At 48.1% G+C, this 23,744-nt stretch overlaps 1 protein-coding gene across 1 annotated transcript in view; it reads left to right on the top strand.

The window, feature by feature from the left end:
• LOC119383790 (nuclear receptor coactivator 1-like) overlaps positions 1-23,744 on the top strand; it is a 111,985-nt gene that overhangs the window by 64,714 nt on the left and 23,527 nt on the right. Inside the window, 8 exon segments of the mRNA XM_037652092.2 lie at positions 1,990-2,025; positions 3,793-4,078; positions 4,723-5,102; positions 11,268-11,492; positions 14,354-14,557; positions 15,714-15,902; positions 17,377-17,445; positions 18,969-19,049. Of these exon segments, the coding sequence (XP_037508020.1) occupies positions 1,990-2,025; positions 3,793-4,078; positions 4,723-5,102; positions 11,268-11,492; positions 14,354-14,557; positions 15,714-15,902; positions 17,377-17,445; positions 18,969-19,049 (1,470 nt within the window).

Below are 23,744 nucleotides of genomic sequence, written 5' to 3'. Positions count from 1 at the left end.
GCATCGCGTTAGCGCACTGCAAATCACCCGCCTGAAATCAGACTTTCATACGTCACTGCTGCCGCGCCCAACGTCGCCCGCCTTTACTGCGCGGCCGCCGACTTTAGTAGCAGCAGAGCGAAAGTAGCGGGACCCACAGCAGCAACAACGGCCATCGAAGCCATCGAAGCTTGCTGCAATCGCCGCAATGGATGTGGACGGAGAATTTGACAACGAGACATTGGCTCGCGACACTGGGCTCCAATTCAGCGACTGGAGCCTCGATGAACGCGGGATGCTGCTGAGGGCTCGTAGTGCCGGTGCCATTGCATGCGGCATTTTGTCGAACTTTCTGTCAGAGCGACTTTCACGAGCGCGCGAAACACACGCGGCAGTACGCGATCCCAAAACTACCACCGAGACGCGATCGCGTGAGCGGCAAAGTAGGGCGCCGGGCGAAGCCAAGGAGGTTAAAGGGCGAAGCGCAGTTCGGCGAAAACGGAACCTTTGAACCACGCGCGCCGTTCCCCATGGCAACGCCACAGAGGTTCTTTTTTCCATGAATCAAACGAAAAGGAACAAACAGCATCTTATTACGTCTTTTGATGCACGGAAGGTTCTTTTTTTATTGCTGCTAGTTTGATTACTAGTGATTTATTGTAGGCAGGCTCTCATACGTCATCGGGATCACTTCGAAAATGTCCCACTCGTGGCGCCCATCATGTGATACATTTAGCTTAATTTCTCGGTAAGTAGGGCACTGCTGTTGATAATATTGCCGTTTTCATACAGTTGTCATACATTGAGCTTTCACTCTGACATAAAATATTATTTGCCTTTAGTGTCCCTTTAACGTCCCACAAACGAAGAATTCATTAGTCGGCGGAAAGTGGTCGAGCTAGCTAGTTGCTGCATCAGCAAAACGTTATTTGCGAGAGGCAACCTTTTATTAGAGATAAAGACAGTTGTGTACGGCTGCGACGACCGGTACACGTGAAGCTGAGAAAGCTTATGGAGAATGCTCGCAAGTTCACTGATCCACATACAAAACATCCGTATTTAACTCTGTGCTTTTCACTTAACTAGTTTGGTCTCTATTGTCAGTTGATTCCACTTATAATGGGCCAGCAAAAAACAGGTTATATACTACGAGGAACAAAGTTTTGTCCGAGATGGTGCGTACATGCATCGTACTTTGTCTCAGCGACATGTGCCGGTTGCAGTGCACTGCAGGAAACAGTTCTTGGGCCCTCACGGAATGTTAAAAAAAAAAGAAAGAAAGCGCTTTCTCCTGCGAAAGGAAAACTACCGAAAAATGTTGCGATGACGGAACACTTGACAGGATTCCCATGTAGCTCGCGTCGATCCCCAGGAACTTGCCGAGTGGTCAATTTTCGGTTGGAGCGTTCTTTGTCTTGGTTTGTTATGTTTGAGATACGTACGTGCTACCCCAATATGCATGGCAATGTCTGTTGATAAATGAAACCTGGCTGGAGGTTCAGTACTTTTGTCATTGTAGGTAAGCGTATGCATATTTTCGTACTGGCCTCTTATGCGTGAACCTCTTCATAAACCTGAGAACTTGAATGGCATTCCTACTGGTAATGAAAGATGAGAAAGGAAAATACAAATGCAGCCACTGTTCCTTTTCATATTTCTCCGCACACTTGTTTCATCAGCGGTCAATGCGTGTTGCAGTTGTGCTAACAATTATACACCTACTCAGCTTTCACAAGAATGCTCCTGTACCGTGATCATCATTATAATAAGACATTTTGCACAAGCTGTCTAGTGACTATATTCAGACACCAAATGGTACATTGCTTTTTTTTATTCTTAATTTGGGAAGCGCAGAGTGCTACTTATCCTAGGTGCTGTTTGTTAAGAGTGGCCCTCCTGTGTGCTGTGTGTTTGTGTGTGTGAAGTTTGATCCCTTGCACATCTTGTGTTGACTGACCTGTGTCCCTCGCCCCTTTTTTTCCCCCTCTTCCCCCATTTGTTCCGGCTTAGGGAGCAAGCGGCATGTCCCTTAGTCCCGAGATTAAGGTAATTGGGCAGCTGAGGTCCCCCAAATTTTGTGCCTCTGTGTCATGTTTTGCTGTCCACCACCACCCACCCCCTTTCACCCTGTTCATCTGTTGTCATCGTCTCCTCTGTTCTCGGTGTCCCTGTCCGTATCTGCTGTGGCCTTCCTTCCCGTGGACTGCTTGCTGTTGGTGCTTACGGCAATTAGTGTTCTGCCGATGTTAGTGACTCATCGCGTGGAGAGCAGCACGTACGTGCAACTTGAAACCATGCCGCAATGCAAGTGGTGCCCCCTTAAAGGAGATCACTTCAGCGTTTATGGGATGTCTTACTCCTACAGGCAGTGTGTTGTGCTTGTGCGTGGCCTCCAAGCAAAAAATCGTAAACGTGCCACGTGATTTATAAATTTCCTACTGTAATTAGTAACAGGAACTCCGGCGGCTGCAGCCACTCAGCTACCACGAAAATTATTAGTACTACATGGATCAGCTGAGCCTCTTGTTCTTGTGGCTTTTGTTTACTATGCAGCATCTCTATTGGTATAAATATTGAGGCAGTAAATTTTTTTCGGAAAGCAAAAGACAGTGTGACAGGGTACGGGCATAATGATTGTGAATCATTACGCCTGGGATGACAGATTTCATTGGAAATTATAAATTTGCAAAAGTTGGAGCCACCCGAATCCATGAGGACAAAGTTTGGGCAAATTCGTGCGCTACGTATCGTTCCAATGCGAGCTGAACTGCTGTGCTCCCAGCTCCTATAGACACTGGCCCAAGGAGCTCCCTCTGGTAACTACTGCGAGAAAGTCATATCGCGTGACTGACGGTGGCACGCAGTAGCTTTATGCCAGGCTTAATTGACAAGTGAGTTAATTGACAGTGGGACAGCATCGAGGTTCAGGAAGGCAAGCCGGTTGTAATAGTACTTTACTGAGACATTCTCATTGTTGCAATGCATTGGTTTAGCTCCTATTCAGTAGGAGTATTCTGTACTCTATAAAGCCGAACTGCTCTAGGGTTATGTAAAAGTTGAAATGTATTGTCATGGGTTCCTTGTGAGGCATGCCGTATACTCTTAGGATATTATACGTAGCTTGCACTGCAGTATTTACTCTAAAATACATCTAATACGAGTGTAGGTTGACCCAGTAACTCTTTAGAAAAATTAAGAAAGCTTTTGAAGTGATATGGCATTATTCGTGAGTTTGTCAGCTGGACCTTGCTTTGTGATGCCCCCATAAGCTGCATCCTTTTTTATTAGCTTTCCCGACGCAATTTTCTTCTTTAATTTCTTGACTTGCCTGTCCATTTTTCACAAATATACGTGCGTAATGTGTCATGCATGGTCTGGCACTTCTTGGAAACTGTAGGGCACGACGGATGAAGTGTGTTGGCGTGATACTTTGGATACTTTTGCTCACTTTGTTCAGGAACATAGGTTGATGGCTCATTTTGAAAAGTACTTTTTTTTTAAAAAGGGGGCTACATTCGAATAGGGGAGGTAGTCACCGTGTTAAAATGCAGAGATCATTGCGACAGCAGTTTGTTTGCATGCAGCACTGGCGCCAAGAGTAATGGGACTAAATAGAGCCATAAGCTGTTAAGTGGCCTTAACGTTGCCTGTGTAAAGTAGACTATTGTCTCTCGATGTTTGAGCGGAACAGTCTCCGACTTAAGCGCAGGGCCGAGCTCTCGGAGCTTTTCGTGCATGCAGGCTCTGTTGGTCGGTCACTCCAAACAGTGCCGCAACGTCTGTTGATGCATCTCGCGTTCTCTCCCTTGGCAGGCTCACCTCGCCGGCCAGAACCCGATGCTGGCGTCGATGCTGGCGCAGACGCCTCGGCCCGTGCCCTCGGTGCCGACGTCCATCGCCAACTCGATAGTGTCGCAACTGCCCCAGGAGCGGTTGCCCAAAAACCTCGAGAAGAAGCTCATTCACACGCCACTCACGCCCGGTGCGCTGTTGCCCCCTCAGCAGCAGCAACCACAGCAGCCACAGCAGCCGCAGTCTGTGATGGTCAAGCAGCCACAGCCCGGCCGGCCCACCACATTGCTCGGCCTCGGACCACAAGGTGCGGCACAGTTTCTGGCATAACCGTACCCTCCCAAGTATTCTGCTTGATCTCTAAAAGCACTCGCACCTTCTGGGGAGTCTTGGTCATAATCGTCGTCTGGCCTACGTGCCTTTCCTCGCTTCAAGCTACATTCACACGAAAGACCACATTGTGATCCGAGCCTACAGAGTGCGTATCATGACCATGCGCCACCTGTTCTTGTGGCGCTCCTTCGGTCTGGGTGGAGCAATGCGCCAAATGAAAACCCAAAGTACACTTGGGATCTTTGACCCCAAATACCGAACTCCTCCCCTGTCATGTGAATGCTTGCTGCGGAGCAATCCTAATTACGTTGCATGTCACGCGACTGAGTCATGTCCATTGTGTCGGTGCACCTTTAAAAAGCACACGGCTGGCTCTTCCAGGTCAGAAATGGTTTGCGTGTCAACAGCGTGTCAGCATACCCTCCGCGAAAGTAATGAGGGCCAGATTTCCAAGAAAAGAAACACAAGCAAGCCAGACAATGATTAGACAACAGGACTCTTGAGAGGGTGTGAATGTGTTTAGTCCTTAGAGCGTGAGACACTCACATGCAAGTCATTTTAAGGCAGCTCAATCTATGGTTCTCTGTTTGAACGTGGTGGGTCTGTTTGTCGTTGCAGAGACCAGTGCGATGACTCTTCAGCAGCAGCGAACCTTCGGCGGTGGTGGTGGCCTCATTCAGCAGCAGCAACCACCACAGCACGGCTTTCTCAGCAAGATCCTGACGAACAGCCCGGACTCGACCAGGCGAGCCGTGCAACTGTCGCAGCAGCAGTCTCAGGCTTACCTGCCTCACACGACAAATGCGGCGGCGGGAGGCTCCAGCTTTTCCCCGGGCGTAAGTGGTCCCAGCGCCGTGCTCTCCGAGCTCCTCAACGATTCGCGCGTCCCGGCCAGCATTGTGAACGCGGTAAACTCCTCGTCTGCGGCGTCCCTCACCATGGCCGCTGCGGCGGGGGGTGCGTCGGCCGACCAACTGCTGTCGCAAGTGCTGGATGATGTGAGTGACACACGGAAGTTCTAATACCTTAGCACTACATGCGTCACTGTTGCGCCGCCATGCTGACGATGCGGACTCTATTCCCGGCCGTGGCAGTCGCATTTCGATGGGCGCTAAATGCAAGAACGTCCCTTGTACTTAAATTTAGGTGCACGTTAAAGAACCCCAAGTGGTCAAAATCCATCACTAGTCCCCCACTGTGGCGTGCCTCATAATCGTATTGTAGTTTTGACACATAAATCACCTGCAATTATTATTATTGTTGTTGTTATTAATAGACAGCTTTTGAGTGAAAAGCATGGGAAAAGCATGCCCGAGTCTTCTGTCTGCAGTGGCAGTGTCCCATATTGTAAAGAAAGTTGAAAAATAATCAGAAAAAAAGCTATGATGTAATGATAGCAACGTAAAACAAATCAAAACTGAGAAACCAATTTAAAACCTCCGACTCCGCAGGAATTAAACACCCAACCTATTGTAAAGGACCTCGATACTGTTACAGTGAAACCTCGTTAATACGTACCTGCCGGGAACGCGGCATAACTACGCACTAAACGGTAGTACGCATTAACCACCAAGTACAAATTTGCCTCTCCTGGCATACGCCATCGCCGCCAGCAAAGAAATAAATAGAGTGCCACAGCAAATATTGCCTAAAGTACCCACCGCAAAGCCGCTTCTTTCTTTTTGCCAAAGTGGAGAAAAGATCCGGGCACTCTCGCACGACCACCCGATAGCATGAGGTGGCCACGCCAAAGAGCATTTCGAAACTATTACAAGGTCCGGAATACACAGTGACCGACATGGCGACAGAACAGACAATGTCTGCATTCCGCAATGTATGAGTATGCGTCTGTATCGCGATCTGCTACTAAACGAAAACTGACACGCGATACGGCCGCGTGGAGCCGATCGTCTCCTGGGTAGTTGCGTGCAGCGCGTCGCCTGCTCGGCTCACGTACGCCGTCGCTACTGGGCCGCTTGCTGTACCGCACGCGCGCATCAGTCGTGGGATTGTTCTTCGTGCCCACTTCGTTCCAGACCGTGCACAGATGCGACGAGTAGCTTGTTCGGTTAACGCAGCGATGTCGAGCTTCCTCCGCGACGCTGTAGCGGTCCTGGCAGCGAACGGAGGCGCGTTGGGTGGTTGCCTAATAAAAGCGTGCAATATGGTTACAACAGCGCTACGCTTGCTGTACCGTACGCGTGCGTTTAGCGTGATAGCATCAATGCAGCGAGGTTTCGCGGCGTCCGCGACCCGCAATGCTCAACTCCGCAACAGCGATCTGCTTTCGTTTCTACAAAGCGGTGCGCGCTTGAACACAGCCCCGCACGAGGCGGCAGCGATCGGCGGCCCAGCGCGTTGAGGTTGTCGCCAAGTAAAAGCGTGCAGTAGGCTTAAAGTAGCGCTGTGCTGCACGCGTGCCCGGGCAGATAGCTGAAGATACTTATTGTGATAAGGTTGTCGGCGATAAGTCATGCTGGCGCGTTCGTCGGTGGCCGCCGCCTCGCCTTCGTTCTTTCCCGATGCTTACCCGCAAAGGCGTCGCCGCAATCGCGCGGAAGTCGGAATCGGTGATCGACCGATCTCCGCACTTCTAGAAAAGACGGAAAACATTTGGCGGCATATTGTGGCGTCCAGAATTTCAGCGGTGCAGTAAAATTTTATGGCACAAAAAGTTATCTCGGGCTCAGGGTACGCACTAACCGGTAGGCATAGGGCGAACCACTACGGCTTAAGCGGTCAGCGAATGCACTGGGCTCTATGGGGCTCGGTCGGGGATTCGTCGCAACTACGTTTTAACCGTTAGTACGTTTAAAGCGGGTACGTATTAACGAGGTTTGACTGTAACCATTATTCCATGGCGCATGGGTCCCAACAGCTTGAGCTACATCTTCATGTCATGCTGCAACAATTCGTACAGTGTTTCACAGGTTTTCAACACATTCCATAGAAGGTGTGTTAGCAAAGTTCCCCGCTATTATGCTTTGGCATTCTGAATTGCATCACCATTGACTAACTCGTAGTATTTATTTCCTCCTTCATATTGTAGTTTCTTGGCTTGTGGTGTGTGCGTGTGTTGCATGGCCGGGCGATTGTGACTTCATACTGCCTCTTAGGGGAGACGCTCCTCGAAACAACTTTTTTTTTATTTTTTGCAATAGAGCCTTGAAAATTCTGTTATATGTATAGTTTTTCATGCAGATTTCAAATATGTCATTACTTTCCATGTAGCTGCTACAGTTGTTGAGTTATGTCATACACAATGGCAAAATGTTACACTTTTTGTGGGAACTCTTTTATGTACTAAACTTTCAGTAAAATCATTGTGTTGAATCTTATTAGACTCTTTGTAGACTGTAGAGTGCCAATATCTATCCAGATATTCCACAGAGATAATGGAACTCATAAAAAAAAATTGTACTCTGTAACTGATTATTTTCAGTCTCCTTTGAAACAGTAACCGAATATTTTCACAAGTAATGCTGATAGATATTGCAATTTCAAGTAGATATTTGCATTCTACATGTCTTGAAGAATACGTGTGCGAAGTTTCATTACTATACAATAATATAAGTTTATAAAGGCTGCCCGCAAAACGTGAAATTGTCGAAAAAAATGAAAATGAGAAAAACAAGTTTGAAAGTTTGAAACGTTGGCATTTATCAGAAAAAACACTATATACATCAAATTGGGCCACAATCCGCCTCCACGTGTGCGTGGACGAAAGTGTAGACTCGGGGCAATCGGAATTTTCACAACACAGTTCGAGGAATGCCGAAAGTCTGCGCTTTCCAGCCGCCTCTCGGACGCCGAGCTTCCGTTCGCGGCAAGGGTGGCATGCCGAACCCGCCACAAGTGCCGTGAGCGCGCCGATTTCGCAAAGCATCGTGTTGATAGTAGGAGCACCTACAAGTCTAGGCTCACTCTCAAAGAATCCAATCTTCTTTTGGGATGCACTGATAAATTCCACCGCAGCGTCAATTTCACAACCACTGTCGCGGGGTTCGGTGTCGGCGTTAGGCCTATCCGATATCGGAGCGTCGGGGGCATCGTCCATCGCTGTCGCTTGGGAATCGTCCGACGCCGTTTCCCTCGATACTTGTGGCGAGTCCTGAACTTTCGAACATCAGAACTGCGCTTTTTAGGGCTTGCCATCTGTTGCCATGGCACGAAAATGCAGAAGAAACGCAGAACAACTCGGTCGCGGCGTTTGAGGCATGTTTGAGGCTTCGTTCTTTTGCCGGGGAGATGGGAGGGAGGAGAGGGTGGAGCGCGCCGCCGTCCAATGGCGGCCTCGCGCTGCGTGCCGCGAAATTCAAAACGCTCGACGTACGCGTTGTTTTTCTCGTTTTTTCTTTATTCTGCGTGAAGGTACGAGACTAACCCCTGGTGTATTGTGGAGAAGACAGCTTTACGCTGCATGCGGGCAGGATTGCAAATGGCGGGCACCGCGTCATTTTCGCAACAGAAGGACGCAAACTACACCATTTTTTCGCGACTTTTGCGCATTTCTCGCGTCACCGCTTCTCACTTGGAAGCCTTTTTAGATAATTTCTCGTGCGAATTTGAGCTTGATATTTTCAGAAATAAAAGATTATAGTCCAAGGATGACAATACAGCCGAAAAAAAAAAACCCAGATTTTTTTCGGAAAACCGCGACTTTTCGACCCGCGTCTCCCCTTAATCGCTAGCACGTGAGCTGACAATGGGTTAGGAAATGTTTAACTTGCAACATTCGATTTTGCTAGCATTTCGTAATGCATCTTATCGTGGTATTTCAAACAGGGAAATTTTGAACTGCAAAGCTGTTTAGGCTGTTGGTAACTGAAGAGAGAAGCATGCGCTCTCTCCATTCTCTTTACAGTGAGTTGAAGCTATCGGCAAAACTCCTCAGGTGGGTATGCACCACAGGAATCGGTCAAGCCCCACTGATGTGTACAGCAGGTGCGAGTGTCAAACAAACACATGAAAAAGAGAAAGAGAAAGAAAGAGATAAAAAACAAAAACAGAAAGAAAGTGATAGAACGAAAGAGGAAGAGAAAAATAGAGATAAAGGGAATAAAAGCATAAAAAGATAGAAGACATAGAAACAGACACAAAAAAAGATAATAATAATTGTCGGGGTTTAACGTCCCAGAATCACGATACGATTTTGAGAGATGCCGTAGTGGAGGACTCCGCAAATTTCGATCACCTAGTGTTCGTGTGCCTAAATTAAAGTACACAGTAGAGCTGTGCGAATAGCAAAATTTTGGGTGCAAAGCGAATTCGAATATTGAAGTGTGAGTGCGAATCGAATCGAATATTTTTCGAATATTTTTCGAATACTTCGAAGTGAAATTCCAGAAAAAAAGTTAGAGAGGATTCCTAAGCATATTCTTATGAGGTAGCAACATGAAAGTGTTTCTTTTCGCTGGGTTGATGAAGGACTGGCGGGGTGGTGTTTCATAGTTGTCTTATCAAGAATGAGGCAATGTAGAGACCGAATTGTATTTATGTACATGATTTGGTGCATCCAAAGTGTTGCCGACAAAACTTTGCACGTGATAGGCAAAGATGCCATTTCCTCAGCCTCTCCTCCTCTTTCAACTTCTGTGGAAGCCCAACTGATGTGGCAGACAAGGGTGTGCTTCGTTCAAGTCCAGAGTTCCAAATCTGCCTTGTAGACGTCAATATATAGGAACATCTGAAATTTTGGATGCTAAAAAACTTCGGCGTCCGATTTTTCGGACTTCCTGCCCAAATTTCAGGCCCAGAACAGCATTAATTAAGCCCCCAACTCTGCCACATCTTTCGTCTGCATGTTGGAACCAGCGTTTTCTTGAGTTAGTACATTGGCGACCGTAGCAGAGCTTGAAAGGCAGCTTTGCCGCAATACGGGGGTGTGATGAGGTAAAGCATATTGAAAATCTGAAGGGGTCACTTTCAATCGGACGTTGACTGTATTTGTTTTTGGGAAGTTAGAATAGTAAAATTCCAGTGCGAATCGAATCGAATAGCAAACACTGTTCTAAAAATATTCGAAATTTCGAATATTCGCACACCCCTAGTACACAGGCCTCAAGCATTTTCGCCTCCATCAAAAATGCGGCCGCGGCGGCCAAGATTCGATCCTGCGACCTTCGGGTCAGCAGTCGAGCAGACACACAAAAAGAGAGAGAGAGATAGAAAAAAACAGAGCAAGACAGAAAGAGGAAGACAGAAGTAATGAGAGAGAAAGAAACTGAGACGAAAAAGATATAGAAAAGCAGAGAGCAAGACAAAAAGAGAATGAGAGAAATAAAGAGAGAGAGAACGAGATAAAAAGAAAGGCGGAGAAAGACGTGAAAAGAGAGAGAAAGGTATAGAAAGAGACACAGAAAAGAGAGAAAGGGAAGAAAGAAATAGACAAAGAACTAGAGAGAGAAAGAAAGAAACAGATACAAAAAGATACAAGAAACATAGAGAAAGAAAGAGAAGAAAGAAAAAAAATATACAGAGAAACAAGGAAGGCCACCCAGCTGCACTCTTACTTCAGTCTTGGCAGCACAAGTGCGAAGCTGTCACATCTATTTTTACTGCTCTGTATCATGCACACTGCTACCACTAAAAGTTCTGGTGCTGCTGTCATCTTGACATATGTTGGATTGCAGTATACAGTGCATCTTGATTGTTTGGTACTTGAAGCAGTTGCCTTGTTGATTGTGTATTCGACATTCCATTCGGGCCAAGATGGCGGCTCAGTTGCGCCGTTGTGGAAGTATGGAGAGTCTTCGAGGGGAAGCTTTTCTTCATGATCGCTCGGTAGGTTTTTTTTGCTACCTTGGCCATCAAGACATTTAGATATTTTGGGGGCTCTGCTATGCTCTAAATACACATCCTGAACACACATTGAAATTTTGGTGTTTGAATATATCAAATCGGTAAAAGTGTCTTTCAGATGAAATGCCAGACTATTGAATTCTAATGTTGTTTCGATATTCGTGCACCAGTAACTACCAGTACAATAGTTTCTTGTGAAAAAGAAAGTACAAGTTCAGCACAACGTTAAAAAAATTGCCATCTTCCCAGTGGTAGGGAAAGAATCCCCTCCACTTCCTCACCCCACTTTGATAAAACTGAACCCCGATAAACCGTCGGCAACACCTAATGTGGTTGGACGTGCCTTGAATTTTGCTCAGCAGGTGTGGAGCTTGCAGCAGGAAGCAGAGACGACAACAACCTCAGAGGATACGGTGCTGCTGCGGCTGCTTGAAGAGATCGTGGAGAATTCGCCGCAGGTACTGCACTCGCAGGGGCTGCAGAGTGTTCCTCAGGGACAGCCCGAGCTGAGTGAAAAGATGGCCATCAGCGTCATCCAGCAGCAGCTGATGAGCTTCGAGGCACAGGCTGCGCAGCTGCAGCCGCAGGTCCGTGAGGAAATCCTCTCGATTGACCCTGACCCCATACCTCTTGTCCATTGACCCTGACCCCATACCTCTTGTCCATTGACCCTGACCCCATACCTCTCGTTCATTGACCCTGACCCCATACCTCTTGTCCGTTGACCATCATCCCTTACCTCTTGTCCTTTGACGATCATCCCATACCTCTCGTCCATTGAACCTCATCCTATACCTCCCGTTTGTTGACCATCATCCCATACCTCTGGTCCGTTGACCATCATCCCATACCTCATGTCCGCTTACCCTCATCCCGTACCTCTCGTCTGTCGAACCTCACCCATACCTCTGGTCCGCTTACCCTCATCCCACACCTCTCGTCCGCTTACCCGCAACCGTACCTCTCGTCTGTCGAACCTCACCCATACCTCTGGTCTGCTTACCCTCATCCCATACCTCTGGTCCGCTTACCCTCATCCCACACCTCTCGTCCGCTTACCCTCACCTGTACCTCTGGTCCGCTTACCCTCATTCCACACCTCTGGCCCGCTTACCCTCATCCCACACCTCTGGTCCGCTTACCCTCATTCCACACCTCTCGTCCGCTTACCCTCACCCGTACCTCTCGTCTGTCGAACCTCACCCATACCTCTGGTCCGCTTACCCTCATCCCACACCTCTTGTCCGCTTACCCTCATCCCACACCTCTCGTCCGCTTACCCTCATCCCACTACCTCTCGTCCGCTTACCCTCATCACACACCTCTCGTCCGCTTACCCTCATCCCACACCTCTCGTCCCGCTTGTACCACTCCGCATAGACCCGTACCCTCGTCTGTCGAACCTCACCCACCACCTCTTGTCCGCCTTCCCCTCATACCCACACCTCTCATCCGCTTACCCCTCACCCTTACCCTCCGTCTGTCGAACGTCACCCACACCTCTGGTCCGCTTACCCTCATCCCCAACACCCCTCTCGTCCGCTGCCCTCACCCGTACTACCTCTCGTCTGTCGAACCTCACCCATACCTCTGGTCCGCTTACCCTCACATCCCATACCTCTGGTCCGCTTACCCTCATTCCACACCTCTCGTTCTGCTTACCCCTCATCCCACACCTCTCGTCCCCCCCCCAGCCCCTTACCCTCATCACAACACCGCTCGTCCCGCCTTACCATCACCCGTGACCTCTGGTCCGCTTACCCTCACCCCACACCTCTGGTCCGCTTACCCTCACCCCACACCTCTGGTCCGCTTACCCTCACCCCACACCTCTGGTCCGCTTACCCTCATCCCACACCTCTCGTCCACTTACCCTCACCCGTACCTCTCGTCTGTCGAACCTCATCCATACCTCTAGTCCGTTTACCCTCATCCCACACCTCTTGTCCGCTTACCCTCATCCCACACCTCTCGTCCGCTTACCCTCATCCCATACCTCTGGTCCGCTTACCCCCATCCCATACCTCTCGTCCAGTGACCCTCAACCCATCATCCTCTGTCACATGCACCATCAGCAGTGTTTTTTCTGACATGCCCAGTAATTCGTATGTCTGAAAGTTGCAACACTGAAACTCTTTGGTGTCCGATTTTTCAGACCTCCTGCTGTGATTGCAAGTCCAAAACAGCATTAATTGAGGCCACTGCCACTGTTGTGCTGGTCTATGATGCAGCCTTAAACTGGCACCCTCGTGCGGCGGTCTGTCTCTGGCTGTAGCATATTTCAAGTAAGCTTTGCTGTAATGCAAGTGTGTTATGCAGAGAAGCATATGAAACTTGCTATGGCGAAGCATATCAAGATTGCCTGTTCCCAGTGAAGTGCTAATGCTGACATGCTGCTTTTATTATGAAAGCTCACGTCACTTTGCACGCTGTAGGTAGGTGCGTTGTCTTTTTCGTGTCTAAGACCTGTGTTCGTGGGGAGTGCAAACAAAGGGAGATCTTCAGCTGCATGTCAACCAGAAAAAGATTTTTTAGGTTAAAAACAGGAAAATATGTGGACGTTGAAGACGGGCTTGCAACGTTCTTAAGCAGCCCCACATAGACCGGGCTTCTCCAGGTAATGGTCCTCGAAATGGCATGCAATAGAGGCCTATCGAGAAATGATCCTAAAGCCACGAAAACCAGATCACAAAGAAAAAGAAAAGGCGAATCAATTTACCATTCCATGGAGACAAATTGCGCTTGTCTGTATTTTCCTGATCATCAACATAGGGGCACACTGTAGATTTAAAGCTGCGTTAACATTACATTCCGGTCAATTTTATTTTGAGCTAGTGAAAATTGGGTGCATGACATGCAGTAAATGCTGTACTTTCCGCAGCGATGGCACGTGTACAACACAACAAGCGTGTCCCAGCTGTGACGGCTTGAGCTGCACACAACTAGCTGGGAACGATAGGCTACCTGCTGCAGCAAATTCTGCGTTTCAATTATGCAGCAGCAGCATGTCGCCTTATGAACGTGCGCATATGCATTGAAGAAACATTTGGCTTCTTAATTACACGAACGCGCACGTGTTGCATGTTTACGAGTACCAGTATATTCGCTGGCGTCTAAAAACTTTACTTGCAGTTATTCATATCTGTTTATGACGTTGCCGCGGTCCTGAGAAACAATAAGTAAAAACATACTGCGGCTTTTTGTGGCACACTAATTTCCCATGTTTTCTGGTGATACGAATTTCGGATGATATGAATATTTTTTGTGACCCCGCGACATTCGTGTCCCAGAGGTTTTACTGCATTAGGTTGCGAAGGACCGAACGAAATGATTTGGGTGTGGTCATCAATTCATTAAATGGAGTTCTCAACTGTATTTCATTTCTTCAACGGTTCTTTTCACAATGATGTCAAGCTAATTTTGTGTCTCTCTACGGTTGTTCCCCCAGGCTCCTCTGTATGCGGCACCCGTGTCCTCTGCATCTTATCAGGCAGCCCCTCCATTGTACAACAGCGCGACTGCTCAGAGGATGCGACTGGCTGCCCAACAGCCACAGCCGCAGCCGGGTCAGCAGCAGCAGCAACAGCAGCAGCAGCAAGGGCTACGTCCGTATGCACCCAGTGTGGCCAGCATGGCAGGCGTGTCTCCACAGGTAAGTCGTTTTGTACTGGCAGCAGCACACTTGGGAGTATCCGTGCCTTTGCTGAAATTTCCTTTACCGAGCCAGACATTACGAGTTGAGCCCCGTTTTATGCATGTTACTATTGAATTTCTATGGCAATTACTCTAACCCTTTCGGCCCTGGCGGTGTCAATTGACACCATCACGCAACATTTCCCCTAGCACCTCGGAAATGAAACCGAAACTGTCCATTCTTGGGGCAATACTTCTTCAATGATCCCTACTGCGATTGGCACCAAAATGGTGATATGCTTGTGGAGCTGGGAGCCGCAAAGAAGAAGAACCTTGACCGAAGTCGTGGGTGACGCCAAGGCGGGTACCCTGAGGCGGCTAAGCGCAATTTTCGGGTCAACGTACTGAAGCTGTTTCAATGAGTATAACACTGAAAAATGAGACGTGGTTCACATTTGGTGTACTCTAGTGAATAGCAGGAAAAAAGATGTCATTTTTCTCATTTCACAGCCGCTGAGCCCTGATGACCTAATTTGATGTCATGTCTGTATATCCATTATTACTTGCACCACTGGCTCAATTTTTCGTTTGTGGCCTTCTGAGGTCATAACTATTAGGAAAACAAGCACAAAAAGAGTCTCCAACCAAAATAAAAAATCCAGGGCTGAAAGGGCTAAGGGGAAACGAAACAAAAATGTCTGGCGTTCTCATTCTCGTGTAATTCGTTGTGTTTGAATACAGCACCGTTACATTTCGAGATATCTACTTGTCAAAATTTGTCCGACATCTCCTATCTCCTACAGTGAGCAGACAAGAAAAATGGCCTAAAGAACCCCTCCAGCTTTCAGTCCTACTGTCAGCTGCCTGCTTCTGAAGTTGGGGTTACTACATGTCGTCATCAGGCAAAAAGAACGTTCCACGTTCGCATCCATTCTGCTGTCCTGACATCCAATAAAGTCGTATTCCAAACGTGTGGTTCCCCATTGGTCGTTACGACAAAATATGTTTTTGACACTCCTCACCGACAAAAATGCGCCAGATTGATTCCCCCTTCTCCATAATGGAAGGAAGCTTGTTAGACGACTGTGCTCGTGTCAATAGGATCGGGAAAAAGCGTTGTGGCCTTTGTAAAAGAAAATGACGGTGCGTCGCCCTCTTTGTCGGTGTGCACGCAGATGCGGCGCAACCTTCTGGAGCGGCGGCAGAAGATATTCCTGCAGCAGCAGCAGAAGCGTCTGCTGGCGCAGCAGCAGCAGCAGCAGCTCACCATGCAGACGCAGCAGCAGCCACCCGACACGTTCGGACCCGAGAGCATCAACGAACTGCTCAACCACGGAGTGGCGCCACCCAACATTGCCATTCAGGTAGCCGCCTGCTAGATCTTGTTGCGCGTGAAAAAAAATAAATTGAGATTCCCTTCAGCTCCCTACGAACTCCTTCAGCCCCTTGCTCGCGCAAAACTGTTTGGAGGGTGACTGTGGTAATTGCACTTGCATCAACAGTGGGTAACTCCACTGGGAACGTTCCTGGCTTTGCAATTTCGAAACGGCCGAAGAATGTTTCCAGAGTGCAGTAGTAAAACTATATTGGTGAGGAGCGCTGCATGAAACACCTTCTGCAACCTCCCTGGAAATGTCGCACCATGTCTGCGTGCACCTACACAAAGGGCGTTGCATCGCACCTTTTTTTTTTTCTTTTCAGTTATTTAATTTAAGAAAAAATTTTTTTTTGCAAAGGCCACAACACTTTGAGGTCCTATCGATGCAAGGGGAGTCGTCTAAGTGCTTCTTAAAAGGGGGGGGGGGGGGGGAATCAGTCGAGAGCCCGTCTTGTTGGTGATGAGTATTGAAAAGTATTCTGTTGCGACGAGGAAGAGCGAGCCCTGCGCGTTTAGGATTTGGTTTTATTGGATGTCTGGGCGAGGAGAGCCACTCGTGGAATTTGGGAATTAGTAAGCTGGATGTGCTCTTCGGCCAGTTATTGCCGTTTTCTGTGGGAGTTGTATCACTGTCTTTACATTGCAGAGAATTGTGGATGCAATAAAAGCATCAGTTTGCTTGTAAATAAGCAAGGAAAAAAAAAACTGGTTCAGGTATGCATCACTCGTGCTGTTATCCTGTAGTGATGATCACAGTTAACTCTGCGCTTATTGGTTTTATTTATTACTGATCGCACAACCACTAGGTATTCATTGCTGAGATGGAGAGTGCCTTCACGATGCAAAGTGGAGACAGTACCAATCAGTAGAGAGATGGTTTGTCTTGTTGTTGGCATTTGCGGATTACGGGATTACTGGATGGCAGCATTAACACAAGCAGCTGGATTGCTGGAACTACCTGCAGAGATAAATCATGTAAACACAGAACCGACATCGATTGCATAAATTTCCGATTGTGTAAATTTCTGATTGATGAACTGATTGTATGAATTTCTGCAGCAGTGTTTTTGAGTGTGTTGCCACTTGAAGTGCTTTGTAGACGAGAACACTCAATGAACACGAAAACATGTCATAAGACATTTTGGTTAGATGAAGCGTCTCGAAAAGTCGTTACCATTGTTCGTTAGCCCAGTATTACGCAAATGCCATTGTACATACCGAAACTCCCTACATGCTAAAACTCTAGTACCAACGAGCCTCACAGGGCAGGTCTGTGGAGAAAGCTGCAGCGGCTTAGTGGGAAACGTTGCATCTCGCTTCATCCGATGGTTACCGCAGCAGCGGGTAACCGAGTTCTGATGTGTGCACATATTCGAGTACTGCTGCGAAAAGTGGTGGTGTTTACTTGTGGAAGCGTAAGAATCGTGAGCCAAGTGGGCCCTTGCATGCGTGCTGTGCAGCACAGCTACCACCTGAGCCAGGGACAGGGCAGGGACCTGCAGGAGAAAATGATGAAGATGTTCAGACCGGTGCGTGCCACCCCCATACTTTCCTACTCGAGCGCTTGCTTCCTGTCTACGCTCCTGCCAACCGCTCAACGCTTGGAGCTCCCGAAGGGTTAAGGGTAAAGACATTGGGTAGCCACTAGCTAGGGCAGCGAGAGGGAAACACTGCACGAAGGCCTACGCAGAACATTTTTGAAACTCTGGCCAACTGCTCTGCTCTGGAAATTTGCATCAGAAAGGGGCAGGGGAGGGCGTCGCTGTTTTTGTGTGTTCAGTCACTAACATCATAGGGACAGTAGCCAGAATGACACCGGCAAACGCTTGGGGCTTCGAACCCTCAAAGCGAAGGAAGGGCTTGTGTGTCGGCCACTGATCCAGCCACTGTTGCGGTTCCGCTAGCCAACACGCTGGCGAGCTGCATTGTCGCTGCACGTGACGTTGGGGACGTAAATTACGCACATATTAATGAAAGAGCAGGGAGCTGGATCTGCGTGTGCCTCAACCACGGAGAGTAGCAGCGGCATCTTGCTTGTGTTTTGTCTGCACTGTTGGGCTGTTTTTGCACTGTTCAGTCTGTGCTGTTCTCTGTCCTGTTCTTAACCAACGTTGGCACCAGCTGCCTGCAGGTGTCTTCTTTAATGAAACAGTTCTTTGTGCATGGCAAGTGTGTCATAGCCAACAGGTGCGCCGTCCACACCTGTTGTGACAAGTCCTAAATGTGTTTTTTATGGTCTCGCCTGTCTTTCTCAGTGTGCAATAGTGTTGTGGCATAGCTGCCAGAGTACATTTGGCCGAGTCATGAGGGCAGTGACACAGTGACCCAGGTGCCTATTTTGGTGTATTGGGGCTTTTGAGGGGCAGTTTAGATGCCAAGTCCATAGCAAGTGGGGTGAGGCAGCTTTCTTGTATGCGTGGCCACTAGCTTGGCAATGAACATGGCTGCTTAGAGAAAACTGGCTGGTTTGGCCTGTGGGCATTTTCGTATTTGCATGCGACTGCTTGCGAGAGTTGTCAGAGCGTAGTGATTGGAGCGGAGCTGCGTGGTGGGGGACGCTCGTGCCCTCCCACTCGGAATTTGGCCTGGATCGAGTACAGACACCTCGTTACTCTCCCGAGCTTGCTTGCATATCATTACAAGTTGGATGACTAGGCATTACAGGGTTCATTCATTCAGTAAACTTAATCAGAATTGTAAGAAAAATGCATCTGTTGATAGATGTTCAGAATCAGTGTTAAAGGGGCAGTGCAAACATTCGTCTTACGAGCATAAAGTTTCTAAAATGTGTACTTGTCTTATTGTTGAGGATTGTAGGATTAAAGGGAGAAGGGAGGGGGGGGGATCTGTGTTTTTGAAAGTTGCGTGCTTATTTAGTAACACGACCTAGCTGTGAGACCCTGGAAGGATGAGTTACAGAAGAGTGGGTACGGTGCCTTGCATGATGGTCTCTCTGGATGGCAAACGCTGCGAGATGTCGTGAAATGTCCAGTAACCGACAAGTGGAGGACAGGAAAAACTAATCTCTTCTCTTCTGTTGCTTTGTGCGCAGAGAGGTGGAATGTCTGGTGCAGATGCGCCTCAGCAGCTGTCTCCGCGATTCGGCGGTGTGCTCAGTCCCCCTCAGCAACAGGTGAGCCCTCACGTTGGCCATCAAGTGCTGCTTGTAAACACGCTATTGTCTCCTGTTATGCGGAATCAAAGGTGTGTGGACCAGGGCTGGGCAGTATCAAAGATAAATATATCGTAGAGAACAAACAGCGCTAGACATGGGATGGTGACATAACGACAGACGGGGCAGTGAATGAGAAACGCCAGCGCCCTGTCGTTTTCTCGCCGTCCTGTGTCTAGCACTGTTTGTTCCCGTGTTAATCATCTACCAACCAGCCGAGTTAGGTGCACTTCTGCAGTATCTTAGATACTAGCTTACTCTTTGGGTATCTTTGTATCATGAAATTGCTGCGGTTAAAAGAACGGTGAAGCTGGCTCAGACTAGAGGAAGCCACCGTCTTTTACCTACCGCGGCTTGAGCACCATCCATTTTTATTGTAAATACACCAACTCTGCACTCTTGTGCCTGTTCGTGCAACATTTTGGTGGAGGTGCGGGTGCGATGGGGAGGAGCGTCGTGAACGATATTGTTGGCAGATGTTGCATCAGTACCTGGATTTCTGATACGTGGTATCCAAGTATCTTGTGTTTAAAGCGGGGACGTGGCTTACGTATCGCAAAAAACTGCAAAAAAAAAAAAACCCATTTTCTGAAAATCAAAATTTTCAGTTTCTGGAACCCTTTTTCCATCTGATTCCAAAATATTTACACTGAAAACCACACAGAAGTGCTTCAAAAAATTTGTTGCGCCCTCCGAGGTGGTGAAAATTCTTGTGGAAATCGCAAAAGAACAGCGATTTTCAAAAAATTCTAGCTCCGCGATAGTGCAACTGGGAGCCGCCACCTTTGGCTCGTCGGAAGGAGCACTTCTAATTTACCGCTTCAGCAGGCTCCCCCATTCAAAAAGAAGCGCACAAAAAGCAAATTTTGAGGGTTGTTTCGAGGCCTCCAATTGGCCACGTCCGCCATGTTGCCTTAGCGCGCCTCGCCATTGGTCTGATGCTCGCTCCAGGAGATCGTCGTCTGCTCCTTGCACGTCACAAGGTTGCGGCTGTCGAAAATTGAGCTACCTTCTGACGCGTTGTGACCCGTGACAGCAGTAGCCCCTTCCAAATTTGCGCTACCTTGTGACCTGCGACAGCAGTAGCCCCTTCCAAATTTTAGTATGCTTTTTTTGCATGACACCGGAGTACTGCAGCAAAAGTAACAGAAGAAACGCTTTGATGCGATGGATCAAGGCCACAAAATTACAGAACCACGGTCCTGTGTTATGATTTTATTGCGGATGTGTTGGGGATGTTTTTTGGGAGATTTACAGCCGTTCCCGCACAAGTGCGGCCTCAACGTTCGCGCATGTTGACGTTGTGAGGCCTGACTCCTTCGCCAAGACCGTCCTCGCCTTCTTTCGGTCCTTGTCCACCTTTCATAGGATGTCTGATGCACGAGGGAGGCACGTGTAAACACAGTACAACGACAGCAGCTCGCGTCGACGCGTTAGAAAAAAAAAGAGCTTGGTGCTAATATCCTCTGTAATATAAACGCGAAGGCACACGGAGGCACATAAGAGCCTCAAAAATTCGCGCACACAATGTCGGAGGCCGTGACGCGTCTCTGATGGTTTATTCTGGCCGTAAGAAAAGTGTTTTTCTTACACCGTGATTTTGACGATGTGGCGGTGCGGCGCACATGCCCATGCTTGCGTTCCCGCACTCGCACGTGCTTGACGCGTCTTCCGCGACAGCGCGGACAGCACCTTTTCGTACCTGGGCGGTAGCGTACGTTCGTATCAAACGTCGCTGGGTGAAAATCGGTTCGCAACGACCGTACTCCATTACATTGCAGGCCAATGGGCCTTGGCCGGGACCAACGAAAAATTCGTATCACCCTGAAATTTGTACGAGCTGTGATCGTATCACAGAGGTTTCACTGTAGTTACGCTTTAGTTTCGAGCTGCAAGCGCAAGCTAGATCAGATAACGATGGCACACTGCGCTCATAGCGAACATCACAAGCGCGTGTCTCGAACTGACTCTTTTGCGTTGACTCATCGGACTCGTGGTTAAAGGGACACTAAAGAGCAAAACGATTTTTCTCGCATTAGTAAAGTAGTCTTCCACGATACCAAAAACACCACGCTTGCTGCGAGAAGACGCTTAATAGGCGAGAAAACGCGCAAAAAGAAAATACAGGTGGTGACGCCACCTTGGAATTCCCGTGCCATTTGCCGTGACGTCACATATTTTTGACGGCGCCTGCTTGGGCCTACGTAGTTCCTAATTGGTTAAATTGAAGTACATTCTCCTCTGAGGGGGCCAGAGACTTGACATAACGAGTTTGTGGAAATTTCGTCGAGCCAGTGGCGCCAAAATACGTTAAATGTTCTTTGAAGTCTTTTACGTCACGAATTACAAAGTTCGGCGCGAAATTTAAAAATGAAACTTTGAACTTGGTTCTCTCTTCTAATAATAAACCTATCGTGGTGAAATAAACTACACAAGAGTTCTCCGAGCACACTTTGTCAATCTAAACCAATTCATTGTTTCTCTTTAGTGTTCCTTTAAAGGTTCTGCACTGTGGACATCGTGATGAAGACTATTGCGGGGTGACTCTTTGTACTCGTGACCACGCATAACATACTTTAAAACATCGGGCACCGCGGCCTGCGCGCCTTCTGCCCAGAGTCGTCACTAGGCCTAACTCCACTCGCGGCGCCTATGTGCGAGACGAACTTCATACTTTGCGGGCAGGAACAATGTGCCAGCAGACCTGTGGCAGTGTGCTTCTTCGCAAGCAACGAAGCACATCGCCCGCTGGCTCTTCCAAACCGCGGATGGGCATTTGACGCATCGGCAGTGGACCCCACGGCCAAGCTTTTCGGACCTCACAGTAACGGATTGCTCGGAGCAGCGGCTAGCAATTTCACACATTGGCATCCAAAAATGCAAGAGCAAGCATATTGCATGCTGATTTTTCGTCATCACTGCTGCGCATTTCGCGAATCGTCACCGAATTTTTCTTGCACTGCGCACAATTCTGATTCCATATCATTGCAATATGCTGATTTACATTGTAACTTCTTCAGTTTAGAAAAAATCTTGCTCCCTAAAAGTGACATGAAACATCTTGTATTTTAAAAACTCTATATCATGCTAGAAAAATAATTGTAAATTTAAAATTGGCACACATATTTATAGTTACTCACCAAGTTTGATCAAAATTGGTCAAGAAAAAGCAGTGTACCCTTGATGCTGAATGGTAGTGTGGATAAAATGGTCAACTATAAATTTGTATCTCTTTTATGTTTCCTTCGCCTAAAAATGACATTATGCATAGCATAAGGTTTTGTGCCAAAGGACATCTTTGTTTTTCACCCGAAGTAGTGAAAAATTACTGCACATGTAGTATAAGCGATATGACAGCTAGAGCATTATAGTAACTACTTCTTAATTTTTGGCATGTTCAAAGCAGGTACAAATTAAGAAGGATTTAGTGTATATGACATCATTGTAGTTAGAGCGAGACTTTCATGGTGGCAGCTTCGCTACGGCTGTGCAGTAAAATCTCGTTAATTTGACCCTCATTAATTAAAAAAAATCAGTTTCACCTCAAGGGCGAAGCAGTGAATGTGATCGCAGCAAATTGTAATGTTATACTAAGTAAGCCTGGCAACTAACTCTTGTGGATCCGATATTGCATAACTCTACGAAACACTGGTGTAAGAGAATACGGCCGCTCCAGGGAGAGAAGCGCTTTTCACTACACACAGTCTCTGCGTTGAGAGCACAGCATGTAGAAGGGTATACAAGCCGTCTACTGATGCCTGCCAAGATAGGGCGCACGCCAGTGATCGCAACCAAGCCCTTAAAAACTCAAGCGACGTTGGCCTTTGCATCGCTAGCGGCGATAGTTTAGTCCTTAGCGGATGCAGCGCGCAGTGGTTTTTTTTTACTCGGTGCAGGATTACACAGTGTTACAAACGTGGCAGAAGCTTCTGAAGGTAAAGAGTAATTGTACTGCGGTTAGCATGCTGGCATCAAAATCATCAGGTACATTGCGGTGGCCGGCCGAACTGCCTGGTAACAGATCATTCATGTGTCGTGGCGGTAGCAGGGAGGGGGATATGGGTCTTGCGATGTGGCCGCATTGCGAAGGCAGTCAGGCAATGACAACCATTGCCACCTGGACGCTGTTTTCATACAAAACAACGAACTTTGAGCAGTTATTAAAGGGGTCATGAAGCACCCCTTGGGCTTGCTGAAAAAACACATCCTGCGGAAAGCTGACACGGCTATGAACTGCTCTGCAAAATATTACAGTCGTGCGCGCCGCGTAAAGGCCACAAGCGGAGCGCGAAGTTGCCGTTTCCTCAGGCACCCTCTTTTCAAACAGAGGCCGGTTCTCACTCTCGTCGGTGGGCGGGGGGCGTCTGCACGTTGACGTCGCAGATCTGCCAGTTTACGTCGCAAGAGATATAGCATGCTTATTGGCCGATAGCCGGATGAGATGCGCTTCTTGCCACGGGGTGCCACCACTTGCCCGCGCCGCACTCCTCAGTCTGCTAAATTTACACGGTAGCCCCACTTGCACATGCGAATCACAGCGGGAGAGCGATCGCGTTTCATGACGCGCGCTGACGTAACTTCTTACCCCCGTGCCATCCCTCCCTGTCTTGCTTCCAGTGCGCTCGTCGGCACGAGAAAAGAGAGAAAGCGCTGAGA

Source organism: Rhipicephalus sanguineus, chromosome 2, assembly GCF_013339695.2.
Source record: "Rhipicephalus sanguineus isolate Rsan-2018 chromosome 2, BIME_Rsan_1.4, whole genome shotgun sequence".
Classification (NCBI taxonomy): Eukaryota; Metazoa; Arthropoda; class Arachnida; order Ixodida; family Ixodidae; genus Rhipicephalus; species Rhipicephalus sanguineus.
This window is presented reverse-complemented; position numbering and strand designations above follow the sequence as displayed.